This window comes from Epinephelus lanceolatus, chromosome 2 (assembly GCF_041903045.1).
Source record: "Epinephelus lanceolatus isolate andai-2023 chromosome 2, ASM4190304v1, whole genome shotgun sequence".
Classification (NCBI taxonomy): Eukaryota; Metazoa; Chordata; class Actinopteri; order Perciformes; family Serranidae; genus Epinephelus; species Epinephelus lanceolatus.
Window position 1 is genome coordinate 22,944,615 of NC_135735.1, and position 15,926 is coordinate 22,960,540.

The window sequence follows — 15,926 nt, forward strand, 5'->3', positions numbered from 1 at the left end:
CTTCTCAAGGTATGTTCCCTTGTACTGTAGGACAGAGTTTCACCTAGTAGCTATATACGGCAGAAAACAGGACCAAAGAACATGCCATTAATCTTCTTGCTACCCCAGCTGTGGAAAGTAATGCATAACTAAAAGTCCGGTAAAATGAATTAATGATTTCAACCATGAACTTTTCTCCCAAAACGCCATGAATCGTCTCCAACTGATAATGCACCACGACCCTGGAGTGTGAAATCCCTGTTGCGTTGAGAGTAGCCAGTTAATTGATTCGCAAATTATTTAAAGTTTGTGGTGCCCAGGGGAGTGCTAGACTCTAATGACGGCCCATTCTGAAAGAGTTGAAAAACTCTTCCCAGGCAAGTCGGTATTAAATTGTAACAGTAAGCTTACAAGTCGGATCTGAGCCCCAAGAAGAGAGATGGTGTCCTGTATTGTGTTGTTAGAGTGGGTCAGCTGAATATGCTCTTTAAATTGGGATGTATCTCCTAAAGAGAAGATCTATATTGATTGTCCTTCATTCCTCTTTTGAGAGGCGCTGTTCTTCTCCTTTATGGTGCTTTCTACCTCTCTAGGAAAGCATATAATATAAAGGATTATCTAGCTTTGATACAGACACTAAGGTAAATATTAGAGTAAGTCAATTTAAATGCCATTTTTTCCATACTTGGCATATGTCTTATTTGTCCGTCATCCTAGTACTCGAAGCAAATTCAGCCATTTACTTTTCTGTTTAGTGTTCACTGCAAAATAAAACGGGATCTGACTGACTTGGAAAGGGTGAAATGTTGTTACTCTTACTCCTAAAATTCTCCAGCGGGCTGACACGCTGTCTGTGGCATGTGTGATGTTTAAAAGAAAAGCTGCATATATAAGTCAGAGATCAGCTGACAAGGAAAAATAAATGAGTTCAGAGTGTTTTGTTGTGGTAAGAAGACATCGAGGCGGTCACTGTACAGAATAGGTTCGTCTGGTAGCGTACACACTGTACGTTCCATTTCTTCTTAGTCAAATTTGTTTGATCTCTGTGTTAATATCAAGAAGCCTCTAATCTCGACCCATTAGCAACTGCTGTCATTCAGACACACGGTGTCGGCCTGATTTAAATAAAATGAAATGAAGATAGTTGTTTCTGGTCCCTTGGCTTCACTCATTGCCATAAACATATGCTCTGTGCCCCGCTTCTTTCCATCTTATTTATGACTTTAATTTGTTGTGTGGGCTGCGCAAGAAATCAAATTTAATCCAATCCTCCCAGGGACCCTGTCATATAATAACATGGTAATTTCTGTGTATCCTTTTGAAAAATGAGGAAATTAATTCTTCCTGACATGTTCTAATTATTCCAGTGTGAACGGCGGATGGGCTCCCCTCCTTCCTCCCATCCCCCCCAGCCCCCTAAGTGTCAGTTGCCGACGGGTGGCGAGGTGCTAATGCTGACCAGCAGCGCGTTTAATTTGAAACATGAGCAGACACCTTTCAACACACCTTCCTAATGTTGGAGTGGCTCACACAAATTAATTCACTACTCATCTGGCAGCTCTGACTGAGGTGTGTGTGTGCACGCGGGCGTATGTGTATGTGCAGTGTGTGTGTGTGTGTGTGTGTAGGGTAGGGGAGGGGAGAGGGGGTCAATGGGACACTACTGCCATTAGTAAAGACAACATAAGGTGTGTCTGTGTGTGTGTGCATATGTGTACTGCCCTATATGTGTAAATGCAAATATGTCAGGGTGTGTGGACACGTGCTGGTCCAGGTATCACCATATTTCATGTGACTGGGTGTTGAGTTGGCGTAAAGCTGTCTGCTGGGATGTTGGGATTGCTTGGACAGCTTTTTATTCCCCCCCTCCCTCTCTGGATCTCCCTCCTCTCGAACCAACGGTACCTTTTCACACATCCTATGGCTCCACTGAGAGCACTGAAAGGCTTATTTAATTAGACTGTCATCAGACAGTCTTTAGCTTATCACTTCAATTTGCATAGGGACACTACTGACAGAGACGTCATGGAACAATGATCTTATGTTTCATGTTCAAGGGTTAAAAGCATAAATGATATAAATGTGTTTTATTAGCAAGGGAAATGTTTTTATTTTTTTTTAAGAATAATAATAATAAAAATAATATCGTTTCAAAACAGGCTTGCTTTTGACTTTAAATCTGCAAATAAATTCACAATTATCTGTTCAAAAAACTGTCCTTGCGTGATGGTCTGTACAGGCAGACACTGTTATTGGGGGGAGCAAAACTGGTTAATAATTAACGCAGTTAAAATCGAAATATAAAATAAAAACAAGCTGACTTTTGCCAAGACTTAGTCCCTGTAAATCCACAGCTCTGTATACATTCAGGTTTCTGAGAGGAGAAATGTGTTTCCACTCTAATTATGTACAGTATCTGAGCAGCTGAGACAGGAGGAGAAAAGATAAACAAACGAAATTTACTGAACTTTGGAGCCGGGTTAAAACCATAGAACTGTAATTGATTTGGTGTGTGTGTGGATGTGTGTTGTCTATGGGTCGTAGAGCAGAGGGCTCATAGCCGTGGCGTCATGGTGGAGGAGAAGAGAGCATGGCTTTGTGAACAGTGGGTGGGTCTCCCCATGACTCAGAGAGAGGGGAGAGGCGTCAACATGGCCGCCCGGCCCACAGGGATTAAAGTGCCCCCCCCCCCCCCCCCCCCCCAGGGTTAATCACTGCCATTTTGGATCCATGCAGAGGAGCAAATGCACTCTCCATCACTGTGGAAGAACTGAGACATAAGCCACCAGTTAGTCTGCCACTCTGTGGGTAGATCTGCTTCATAAGCTTGTTTCCACTCCGCACAAAAGAGTGTTTTGAGCCCTGGTTTACTTGTCTGAAGAAGGTTGGAGTTGCTGGATCAGCGCAGACGCTTGCTCTCTGTATCCTCCTCTTAGAATATTGCTAAGTTTTCTCATATGGGTTCTGTTAAGGGATATAACAAGTAACCTGGGATGTAGTTACTGGTAGGATCTGTGTAGCTAACTTCTGTGTCTCGCTGTGCGCCCCGCACTACGTGAGCCTGTTAATGACTGAAGGCTGAGAGTGCCGTCTTGTGCCAAGACCCACATGGCTGCTGGCGGTGCATTAAATCAGCAGTCAATTTGACTGGAAGTTTGAAATCTGGGCTAGGTTAAGGGGATGTGCTGAAGCCGTGTTAATAGCTAGCTTGTTGTCCATATGGTACTGCTTTAATAGAGCACATTTGTTGCAGATGGTGGGAGACTTGGTTAGGCAGAGGCAGCTTTTGGCAGAGGCTCATTCTTCGAAAGGGCTGCTGTGCTGCTCAGACTGGTCCAGGCCAACTTAGTGATGTCTATCCTCCCTGCCTCTCCTTCACCAAAAAGCCTGCCCTTGAATTGCGGCCGAGCCTTAATTTAAAGTCATTCTTGTTTTTTTGTGTTCGGAGAGGAGCAAATACAATGTGGCTCAGTCACTTTTTCCTGAGTTTGGTCATTTGCTCTCCAAACCGCACCTTTGCTTCCATAGGCTAAGTTCAGTTGTTTCTGACCACAATGGGACTGCAGACAGCAGGCACAGCTGAGGAAACACATGCACACAGAGAGTGAAAGAACAAGGGTTATGGAGTAAGACCAAAGATAAAGATAGAAACTGAGCAGAGCCTAATCTATTTCATTTTCTCTGCTGCTACTTAACTGTTGTAGCAAGTCTGCAGAGGGATTCAGGTGCCAGTAAAGTAAACAAACACACATTTTGACAATAAAAAAGGTGCTATGTTCATGCTGTCACTTTGTTGAGCTTCTGCAGCAAATAATGTTTCTCTTCCTCTTCCTGATTTCTGTTTTGCAGCATGTAAATTTGCACTAGAATTTTTTTAACATGTACTGTAATACCAACGCAAATTCACATTTGTGTTGGTAATTGTTTTAGTCTGTGTGCGCCTGCCTCAGAGTCTGTGTGCTTTTTGCACTCAGAGAAGTGAGGAGACACGCTTGATCTGCTCTGCACTGTTTGACGGTTGTTTTCTCACGTTGTCACTGGCTCGGTGTGCTGTGGTGTGGTGATGGTATTATGTGCGCTGGGCCAGCTGAGTGGAGAAAAGAGCAGAGCTGCAGCGCCCCTAGCTATGCCACTCCCGCCTCCCCAGACACCTTATTGTGAGAAAAGTCTCGGCTGAGCCCTCTGGGCCTTGTGGATCCATTGCCTCGCTAAGTGCTGGCCAGACTGAAAGGCACAGTGTCCTTGGGCCCGGCTCATTCTTTCCATTCTCTCAGAGGCTTTGTCTCATAAGCCTCGAGAGCAAGAGGAGAAAATGCCAAATTACACTAAAACTTAAGGTGTTTAAGGGCTGAGATGTCATTTGCTGTTGCGTTTCATGATAAAGTACATGACAGTGAGCTATAAGTTCAGACAATGTTATTTTTCTTTCCATGGTGTTAGAAAGTATTGATTTTAACAGTAGGAATTTCGATCCGCAGGCTTTAGAGCTTTTAAATTCTTCAGTTATGAAACTGAATAAAAGGAAGGTGGAGTGATGAAATGCTGAAATGAAATGACATGTTATAATGTAGGAAATATTTCTGCAAGCTATCCTTGCCATGTTTCAGTGGCTGAGCATCTTTATAAGGCTGGTTGTGAGATCTGAGAGACATTTCAACCACTGACAAAAGTTCCACTCACAAATCTGCTCCCTGGAATCGCTGCTCATTTCTACCACGCGAAAAAAGCACATGGAAGTCCTAATCAATTTCCAACCGATCTTTAACACAATAAAAGTGTATATTATACAGACCAATAACATAGGCTAATGGAAACCTGTTGTAAGTCATTTTTAGCCATGTGTCTCCAGTATTTTGTGGGTAAGGCTTCTGAACGACCCCTACAAGTGGTGACATCATGACCACATCCTTTTGCCTCATTGACGCTGTAAGTCCCAGCTTGGGTCCCTTGCGGCCGGGCTCCCAGAAGCCACAGCACCCTACGCCACACATGGGCTGCAGCTGGACCACCGTTAGCTGCTCTGAACAGACTGGGGCTGCTCTGGGATCTGCGGTTACAGTGCTGGATGTACATGTATATATCTGCACACAGCCGTGGAAAAAGCCTGTATAGAGATCAGTAGGCAGAGTTTATTTGATGCAAACATATCATCAGGCTCTCAGTGCAAACCGATGTTGTATGCAAATCCACTCCCTCGATGGAAAGAGGTATAATTAATGATGTCAGTTCATAAAAAGAGAGGATGGGTTCGTAGCCATATTTCTGCTTTAATTAAAGACATGCCTTATTATAGGAGGAAGATGTATGCTCTATGTGTTTTTCTTTCTTTCTTTTCCTCTTTCTTTCTCCCCCCCCCCTTCCTCCCCTCTCTTGTTCTTCTTCTTGATTATCACTCGTTTCATAGTGAAAATGGTTCTCTGTGATTTCTCCTGCCAGAACCCCACACGCTGACATGGAGGGCTTTCTTCGTAGCAGCTTTTTACTGAGGTTAGTTTCATTTCCGTTGTTGCCATTCAGGATCATAGGTCGGGCAGGGGTGGTAGCGGGCTAACAGGGGGTTATGCTTTCTGACACATTGTTAGCTTTAGACTTTGTACTGTGTGTGCGTGCACATGTTTGTGTGTGCGCATGTGTCTGTATATTTGAACAATGTCAAACATGGATTCTAACTTATTTACCCAAGCTCTGTGTTATGATTGTGTTCATGTAGTGTGTGGCTGACTGGCATGCTCACCCTGATAGCCTCCAGTCAGACTGAAAGCACACATCAACAACTTAAGGGACACATGTAGATGAGCTGTCCCCATACCCAGCCCCTCCTTTTTTTCTCCCTCTTCTCCCTTTCACAGCTTAAAAGACCTGCATATCAGGCTTTCTGTGTCTTTACACTGCATGCTTTTGTCTGACCCCTCTCCCCATCTGCCCTCCCTTACCAAACCACCCTAATCAGGGATGTTGGGGCGTCGCTGGCATATCTGTTTTGTGATGTGCTGTTGTTTCCTGTTGTGTTCCGTGTTTGTATTCAACCTACCATAAAGATTTACATTTTTTGTCTTTACCCTTCCTGTGATTCTAATTAAAAATTTGTGCTGTCATTACACACAGAGGAAGTAAATAAGAGAGTGTATTTACCATTGGCTCCTTTCCTAGTCAACCACCTTCTCTAGGCTCCAGTGTTGCTCCCTAATTAGGGTTGGCTCATTAGAAGCCACAGCAGCAGCATCTGCCTTTCAAAGCTGCTGTCAGCCAAACTTTACTAAAGCTAATGAATCCTCTTTGATTTCTTTTTCAAAAGGTCACTTATTTGATTAAATTAACAGCATTTTTTTTTCTCCCTCAGAACTGTTGGGGGCATTTTAAAAAGAAAGGACAATTTGATACCATTACCCTCGCTAGTCAAAATGTCCTTTAGGGATTCAATAGAAAAATCTCTCATGCGTTTAAATTTATGTTATTTATCTGTAGAATTCAATCATTTAAAATCGTATACAAAATACAATTGAGGCCCACGTTTATAAGCTTAAGAAAAAAGCAAGTTGGGCTAAATTGTGCAGTAAATCCTGCAGAATCATACTTACAAAATATGCATCGATGGCTGTTAACTAAGACAGTTTATTTTATTTCATTCAACAAAGTGAAAGAGACATTTATCACTTACATGTAAATTACATATATTTAGTATAAATACTTGATATACGTGCTGCAGTAAACAAATAAAATATGTAATGCAGAAATGTATCTGTTTTATCTTTCATGGCTTGGCACCAATTTATTTGGTGTGGTATATCTGTTATGGTTTGACAAAAGTTATTCAGGCATACAGCATGTTAAATTTTTGAGAGCGCACTGCCTATGCTCATTTCCGCTTTTTTTGTAATGGTACAAAGTAGATGGCAGCGTTTATCTCTCAGCGCCTGTCGAAACCAGTTTGGTGGATAACTAGCTGCACTAAAGACTCACTGTACACTGTATGTTGCACTGGAGCAGCTTTGACAGAAGCATATCTTAAATTCGGCGAGAATATTTCCGCATCCAGTCTCACGACTACAAAAGAAAAAAACACGGAAAATGACCTTAGACCTCGGCTATTTGGAACAATTTCCTTTTGTTCTCGTAGCTGCGAGGAAACATTGTGATTATTCTAAGTAAACACATTATTGCACCGCTAATCCACATCCTTCTGTCAATGTCTGTTTTAATTAAAGGAGAAGCGCCAGTAGAAAGATATCACGCACACTGGCTGGAGATTGGAGGCCTCAACAATCAGGCCAAGATTAAAGGCAGGCTTTGCTTCAGGGTTAGCCCTTTTGCTTGGATAAGACTTGTGTCCTGGAGTGGGCGGCGGGGTGGGGGTAGGGGTGAAAGGGGAGAAAAGGATAGAAACAGGGGTGGATGGATGTGGCAGTTAAGACATTCCTCCAGTGAAGAATCCCAGTATCTTTTTCCCAAGCAACTGAATTAGGTCAAAGGGGGCTTTCTGAACATGCTCATACATTTCTGCCCCAATGTGCAGATGTTATTGACTCTTTATACTGCATGTCATATCTCAGTAGCACACCGGAAGAGCCTTTCATTATTGTAATGAGTCACAAGTTTGGTTTTGAGTCATGCATACAGCGAGTTATAATGGTTGTAAAAACACTACATGATACACGGCCATCGTGAAAAACACATCAAGCTCCTCAGATCTGAGCTCCATATTTCATGTGCAAGTCAAAGCCTTTGTACTGTCTCGTAATAAGGACAGTCTGTTTAAAATTCCCAACATTTCTAAAAGTAATGCAAAAGTTCTCCAAACTACAGTATACAATGTGCACAGTGGCTTTAATAAACAACTATTTGTGCGCTTGTGTCATTGTGAGCCTCGCAGCTTTTCCTCTTTGTTGAGAAGATGTGTTTTCATTTTAGATCAATTTTTCATGTTTATGGAAGACGTTTAACAGGTTTTTGTTTGTGTAGTCAAAGAGACTGAGTGAGAGTGAGAGAGAAAGGGGAAGGAAGGGAGACAGAACACAGAGATGTGAACAGAGAGAGAGAGAGGAGAAAGAGAGAGAGAGAAGGAGAGAGAGAGATGTCTTCAGTCTCTCTGCTCCCAGTGGGCAGGACCTCCCCCTACATTTCTGCCATTATTTGATGTAATGAAAGGAGAAAGTGTGTAACATTGAGATTGTTAATTAATTTAGTCTAACAAGATGAAGATAAATGAAACCCACTGAAGGTTGACTAGGCTAAGGGGCCCACTTAGCATTCCTCCTGCCCTCGAGCTCTGTCTCTCTCACTCCTTTACAATAGAGCACAGCTAATAGGTGCAGCGCCGTGTTTGTACAAACCCGCTGAGCTCTCACCCAGTAAGTTTAGACGTGGACCTTTTTGACAAAATATTTCATTTTCAGCCCCTATTTATCATAATCTGCTCTCTGGGATATTTTAATGGCCGGGCTGCATTTGTAATGCAGTTAGTTTTGGAGCAGAGATATGCAATTATGTAATTGAGTCATCTTGACATGTTAGATAAAGCTCCGTTGACGTACATGACTGGTGAACTAAATTGACTTTTTAAATGTAGGCAGAGAAGCAAATGTTAATACGTTATTATTCAGCGGACACCTTGTCGTCTTCTTGTAGATAACAAACACACTTTTTATTATCTTCTGCTACAGATCAGTTATATTTTTTCTGTAATGGCGGGAGGTTATATAAATGGCCATTCTCTCCAGCAACTATGTGGCCCCTTCACATGAGTCTGTGTGACTCCCAGCCTTTCACCATATGAATGGTTCTTGTCTAATGCGGCTTGGGGGCTATTTGAGCGGCAAAACAGACAAAAAGCAGAAAGGACTTTTTTTTCTTCTTCTTCTTCTTTTTTTTTTTTTTTTTTACAAAGCCAGACAGTTGTCTTCATCCAAAGCCCTTACAAGCAAATCAGTAGTCTGTCGAGGTCCTTCCTCAGTGGACACTTTGTACAGGATCTTCATGGCAGCACAGACCAATCATTATGGCACCCATTCTTTGCTCCCTTAGTTCTCAAGTCATCAACAATGGGTTGTTGATTGTATGGAAAACACCAGAACAATTACGTCCTCTGTTTTGGTGGCAGGGCAGCGTTTTAAAGTGCAGTCCTCGATAATGGCCTCATTATTGTTATTCTTGGAGCAGGCCTCAGGAGAAAAAAGTAGCCGCCTGCAGTACGTCATTATTTCGTAAATTTCGATTAGCTCATCATGCTGTCTCCTGGCAAACAGAATCATAGCTAATTAAAAGTGAGCGAGAGCTCTTGCCTGTGACTTTAAAGGTAGCACTCGATAGGCTGTTAATATGAAAAAAGTGGTAAAAAAGGAGGATTAGAGCTGTTACCCTGGTAACTCCAACTTCCATCTGCGAGGGAACAATGAACTTGTGTTCCTCCACCACCTATGCTTGAAAAAACAGAAAGCGAGGAAGTGAGTGTTCTGAAAGGACAAGACCCTTTTTAACAACAAAGTGGGATCCAGGCCTAATAGGCTCTTTGGTGTGAGTTGTTAGGCGAGATCACTGGGGGATAGAGGAGCAGAAAGGTCAACGTGTAATCCTAGGACAGTGAAGGTCGTCTCAGGTTCTTACAATGGTGTGTTGTTTCCCGAATCCATTTGTCTGCCCGACAGACAAAACCTCAAGTTTGTCCATTTCAGATATTTTAAAAGAAAACAAGACTGACAGAAAAGGCTGCAAGTTATATGTCTCCTCGTGATAAAGGGGGTAATATGCCCCACAGCCAAAATGTACACATTCCCGCAGCTGATTAAATAAACACAAACAAGATGCCAAAGAGTTGGGCCAATTAGACGGAGCTGTCAGAAGCTGTTGGAATTGTCTCTTGCATCTCTTTTCACTGATACAACCAAATCTGCACTGGTTCCTGGCACCTCAGCTCAGCTGGAAACAACACAAACTGTTCCATGAATCTTAAAAACACCTCAGTATTTTACCAATGCAGCATTTTTTAGCTTCTTTTCAACTATCATTGAACACTCAAAGATATTATATGTATTTTAGTTAAAGCACTGAAAAGATGAGAGATGAGATGAGAAGTGGTGGTGTAAAGACTGGTCATCATGACTAATGCATTTCTATAATATTCTTTTTATTTCAACCGGCATTCAAACAATTTTCTTAAGCATTACTAAAAAATAAAAGTGTTTGATGAGCTTATAGTTAAGAGCTGCTAAAGAGCTGCGACTCTGAAAAGGATTGCTCCCGCTCTAAAACACTGCTGACTTATAATGATCCATGACTATGGAGGAACAGTATGTGTTTCTCTTTGAGTTTTATGTCCCTTATTACAGCTGCAATACGTCTGCTCACATTAAGCTAATTTATGGCTGAGGCCAGCGTAACAGCAGTACAGGTTAATGAATTTGGCATTACTAATTAAACGTTATTGAGGGATGAATATGAATCCTGTAGTCGGGAGGGACGGCGGAGGAAAGGGGGAGGAGAGGAGAATGAGACAGAGGACTTTTCTGCACCGTCCCTCTCCTGCAGTTCTTCCTTTGGGTTGCGTTCACAATGAGTAAAACAGGAGAAGTGAAGCCTTTGAGGTGAAATGGAGGACAGCTTTACTTCAGTGCAATGCCCCGTTAAAATATTTCCTTTGATTAGATGCACCTGGGAAGAAAATTATTTGTCTGATTATGTGTAACTGCACTGAAGGTGTTTGGGGATATAAAACCTCCAATTTTTTTTTGTATGTGCATTTCTGTATTTGGTGACGTAGCAACAGTGTAAAAGGATAAATGACTCTCTCATGTATGCTGAGGACCATTCTGTTCAACGCAGTGCACAACATGTCCCTGTTCACACAATTGCTGTTAAGTAATTATTTCAGTCACCTCTTGAAAAAGGACTTTAAAGGCAGCGTAGCCCGTCCTACTTAGGCAAAGAGGGATGATGGTGACAGTGTGGAATATTGTGTCATTACTGAACTGCCCTCTGACACACTCTCTCCAGGACCAGGCTGTGAGTGTGTTGAGGAAAACAATATGTATACATTTCCCTAATTTTTCCATACTTGGCCCTAGTTGTTAATGAAGTGTTACAAAAATATGACTTTTAAAAACCAATGTGCTTATTTTGTTTCAGAAATACATTGTACAGCCAATTTTCTTGCTGTGTTTATGTAATATGGGTTTGTACTGTGGTTAGCAATGCATTGTGGGCTGGTACATTTAAAGCAACAGCCAAGCGGCAACCTCCAAGGCTGAAAAATGAAGCCAATGCAAAGTGCCAGAAACTGCAGTTCCTTGAATGGCCACTTGAGGCTGGCTCCAGAAACCAGTCAATCCCCATAGACACCAGTGTTAAAATGCTCAACTTTACAGCTGACATAAACATGTTTACAGCCTGGTACAAAAAACATTTTGGTGTCTATAACCAATGTCAACATGCATGACAACTCCACGGGAGGTGAATTTTTATATAACTCACCCGTTTACAGTTTTTTAAGGCTTAAAGTTACGCATATTATTATCATTATTCAATTATATTAATTGTGTTTTTAGAAGATGCAGGAAACAAGAAACATGGAGCATATACACTCTGAACCCACAACATCCAAATGCACCCCGCCCCTCCCCAAGACTGGCCTGCACAGACAAACAAATAAACACCGCTAAATACACTTAATACACATCGCTAGACAAAATATAGAGTCAAGATAGACTGATGATAATAATCAGGGATTGCAAGTGAATTAACAGCAACAGAATAGACCCAGCAAGACATTATTATAATAGTCCAGGAATGGTTGCCATACTTTATTTAATTCCATGACATCATTGACCAACTGGCCAAACAGAGGGGGCAGGTTAGACTTCCAGTAGTACAGAATGAGATGTCTTACTGAAAAGGCTAAAGCATGGGTCTGGGCTCGGGAGAGACCCAGATCTCTTTGGGCCACACCAAATATTTCCAACCGCAGCTCTGGGTCTATGGTTTTATTACACATGTATGAAAATGCCTCAAAAATCTTGTTAAGTTATGCATATTTATGGGAAATGAGGCTTAGTGACAGGCTGTCTGCGAGGCGTTGCTCTAGTCTATGAGTCAGATCCACCCCTTGCTTCATAGCTACACCCTCTCGTCCAAATATGGTCACTTCTGGCTCCAAAAAAAAAACAAACAAGATGGCGATGTCAGAAATGCTCAACTTGAGGCTTCAAAATGTGATTACATGTCACGGTAGCCAACAGCACAGAGACCCTAAACAGTATGCTAGTGATTTAAATTACAGTATACTGTAACATTTTTGGGAAATGGGTGTTGACAGTGATTTAATTCAATTTTATTTTTAAAGCCCAGCATCAAAAATCACAATTTGCCTCAGAGGGCTTTACAACATACAACATCCTCAGTTCTTGGACCCTCGCAGCAAACTCCTGTGTAATGGCAACACAACTAAAATAACGAGCTATCAATGACTGTAAACTATGTGGTTAGTTTCATGAGGATTTGGACATGTGCATAAAAGTGACTGAAATATGTAAAAATATGTTCAAATCTCGTGTTTGTTTTGTAAGTGTTCCACACAGCCTCCCAGCATGCTGCTCAAAGCTCCCTCTCTTCCAACAAGTTTTACCTCCTTACCAGAATACAGAGACATTTCTTGGAGCGTGTTATACTTCTGGTGTAAAGCACTCCTATTTTTTTGTCTTTTTAATGTGTGTATTGTTAGCGGCTTGTGTATTACACGCACAGTTTAAATCTTATTTTTCCTGCCACTCTTTCTCTCCCTCTATTTCACTCTCACTAGCGCCTCTACACTCCACGTCTGACATACTCTCCCAGAGAGCTAAGCCTTTCAATTTAGATTTCAATTATCATGTTAGTTTTGTGATTAGACTTTAGTCCTCCAGGAATCAGACCTCTCTGCTCCTCTCTATTCCACTCTATCCCACTTCCCCTGCAATCACATCCCATCTGATGAATTGCGCATATAATTACGGAAGTTATTGAATATGCAGATCGCTGCTGACTCTTGGTGTGCGGTTCATAATGCATCAACTCTAACTGTATCAAACAAGGGTCTCTGATAAAGACCCACTCTGATAATGAGAGAGGGCCAATGTATGCTATTAGTCAGAGATAACAGACACCACAAAGGCTGAGACTCAATTAAAACAGAGTCACGCTATAATCTGTGTGACTCTGTGTGTGTGTGTTAGTGTGCGTGTGCGTGTGCGTGCTCCTAAACAGCACTCAGGCCAGTGTAGGGACTTGGCACTGGGCACAGTCAGATCTACCATTACAACCAGCAAAGCACAGACCAGTCTGAGAGGCCAGCCAGCCAGTGCACAAGGTGTTTATGAATCAACCAACATGAGGTATTTCCCCCATGTTACAGTATGTTGCTACCATCGTTTTACACCCCGTCCCATGATGCAATCCCTTAGAGCTTTTCGAGAGAGGGGAGTGAAGCACTTTACAGGCACACCCACAGGAGGGGGTTGTGGGAAATTTTGAAACTTTTGATAGCTTTTAGAGAGCTTTCTTAAAACCTGGCACACAAGCAAAGAGGAAAAGGTCTCTCATGCTATAATTTTTTGTATTTTGCTGTCAAAATACTGGGGATTTGTTACTCGCTCTTCAACAGGTCCAAAAGCAATACTCTTTTTTTTTTCCACATAAAGCTGGTCTTACAGGGTTGCTCAGCTAAAGTTTCACACACACAATTGAGAATACAGGGAAACGGAAGAAACCGAGTCCTGTATTTTTAGCCCCGAGCTTGTAGTGATGTAGCTGCCATTTATAGCTGATATGCCAGGCTGATGCTGGACGGCTGCCCTGCTGACACCAGAGAGGAGGAGGGTTTATAGACTGCACAAACTCTGCACAACACAATCTCAGACAGGCATGTAATAAGCAAATCAAATGTAGATTAATTACATTGTGACCTATTTAACTGATGGAGAGAGGTTTATATTTTAAGATTTGTTTAATATGTTGACACATACTTCACACGGTGGAAATGCTCTTGAGGCGCAGACTGGTGGCCGTCTAATGTGTGGCCCCAGAGGACAAAGACACATCATACTTTGCTTTAAACTGAGAGACAATGCAAATATCAAAATGTGAAGCAAGAGAGGAGACATGGGGGACGTGAGTGATAGACCACCCTTTCACCTAGCAGCAGAAAAGATACTGAAGCTCTCCTTTGTGCTTTCAATCTTGTGTATGCGTATTTCTGTCCTTTCCACTCTGTCTGCATTTTTTGTCTCACTTGCCACTTTGAGTCAAGTTTTATAATATTGCTGGTATATCATGCCATATATTTTGCACCCACGCATAGCTTTTCGACCACACCCAACTAGTTGATTAATTCATGCAAAACATCTTCTGTCTGCCACCACCTCTCCTATGATTGGCCATTACTGGCTCCCTGCTAGTCTATTTAAGTCTCTAGAATTACACATGCTGTAACTTGCTGATGATGAACAGTCACCTTTATTTTTCACCCTGTCACTTTTGGATATGATGTAATTTGATTCCCTTTTTACATCTGAAGAAAACTTTTTTTTTTGTTGTTGTTGCCTTTTTTCTATCACGATGGGACCAGTTCACCTTGGCTACACACACCTGACACCACTTCTTGGTAAGAAAATCTTTTCCACATTGTGACTTCAGCCATATGTGTCCCTCATGTACAGTTTTTTAATTTCACCTTTAAATATCTTTGTAGCCACTGAACTGAAAATCATTAAATTAGCTTGAAACAGTATTAAAACAAAGGCTGCACTAATCTGGCATCTTCTGAAAATCTTTTGTTGCCCCACATCCTGCGGTCACAGTGGCAGGTATTAGAGAGCATGGCTGCTGCTGGATCTTTTTCACTGTCATGGCTGTCTGTTGTAATTAAGACTCAGAGCAGGATTTGAGCACACGGCACTGTGGCACTTTACCCGTCCCATGTATATTAATACGTTAATAGGATTGAACGTGTTTACACCAACTGTTAGCTTAACATGAGGTCAAAAAGGTGACTTAAACTTTGTTAAACGGCTTACGCCGGAGCTCAAATAGCATTATAGTGGAGACACAATTTACGGCTTGTATTGAATGATAAACTCCTGTTCCCTGGTCTGTAAAGTAAAAAAAAACTAAAGGGTATGGTTTACCTAAGTGGCCAGTGGGATTTGACTGCCCTTTACTGTAAAGAGTGTGCTGCAAGTGCAACGACCTTTGTCAAGTTCCAGCTATTGTTTGCAGATTGGTTACACACTCTACAGGCTGTGAAAGACACATCTGCTACCTTCAGCTCAGCGCAGAGCAGACAGACAGTCAGGGTTGAGGGTTAGGTGTGTGTGTGTGTGTGTGTGGGTGTGTGTAAGTAGGTGGGGTCTTCAGCTACCCTGTCATACAGCTCAGTTACAGTCCCTATCTTCTTATCAAATATTTGTGTGGCCTTCACTCCCTATTTGCCTTCCAATCTGCTTGCTTTGTTTATTGAAATCTATCACAGGCAGATTGATCGCTTCCAAAAAGTTTTATTTTTGTTACATAAGACTTATGTGTGCATTTTCTTGATGTGTAAATTTCACAGTTGTTTTTCATTAATTTTCTGACGAGCTCATATGGATATTTTCCATCGTTATTTTAAGTTTGTGAGCATTCTGAGAAGGCACAGCAGGGATTGTTGTTTGATACCACTGGCGTATAAAATCCTAGGTCAGCTCTACAGAAAGTTTCCTTTAAGCTTTCAACATCAAATATAAAACCATATTTGTTTAATGTGTTTTTGATTGATTCCCTGATTGAGATTCAAAGGGTGGTCATAAATGTCTCAGGACAAAGGCTCTCTTTGTGTGAATGGGGCCCCAGTTGAAATGGAGGAGTAGTTTGAGATTACCAGATTATTTCCTACTAGCCCAGTGAGTGAGGCGAGGCGAGCCGCAGCCCTGCACCGTGCTGTGCTG

The 15,926-nt window shown here is 41.9% G+C and overlaps 1 protein-coding gene across 14 annotated transcripts in view; it reads left to right on the forward strand.

Moving 5' to 3' along the window:
* The window catches only part of sox6 (SRY-box transcription factor 6), a 145,382-nt gene that overhangs the window by 25,152 nt on the left and 104,304 nt on the right, over positions 1 to 15,926 (forward strand). For 7 of the 14 annotated variants that reach the window (XM_033628437.2, XM_078175422.1, XM_078175431.1 and 4 more), the window contains exons 3-4: positions 5,416 to 5,466; positions 14,570 to 14,605. The exons of 3 other annotated variants lie outside the window; for them this stretch is intronic. In XM_033628437.2, coding sequence (XP_033484328.2) covers positions 5,432 to 5,466; positions 14,570 to 14,605 — 71 coding nt within the window. In that variant the 5' untranslated portion in view covers positions 5,416 to 5,431. The remainder of the gene's footprint in view (positions 1 to 5,415; positions 5,467 to 14,569; positions 14,606 to 15,926) is intronic. 4 more of the 14 variants (XM_033628438.2, XM_033628439.2, XM_078175434.1 and 1 more) reach the window with 1 other exon arrangement.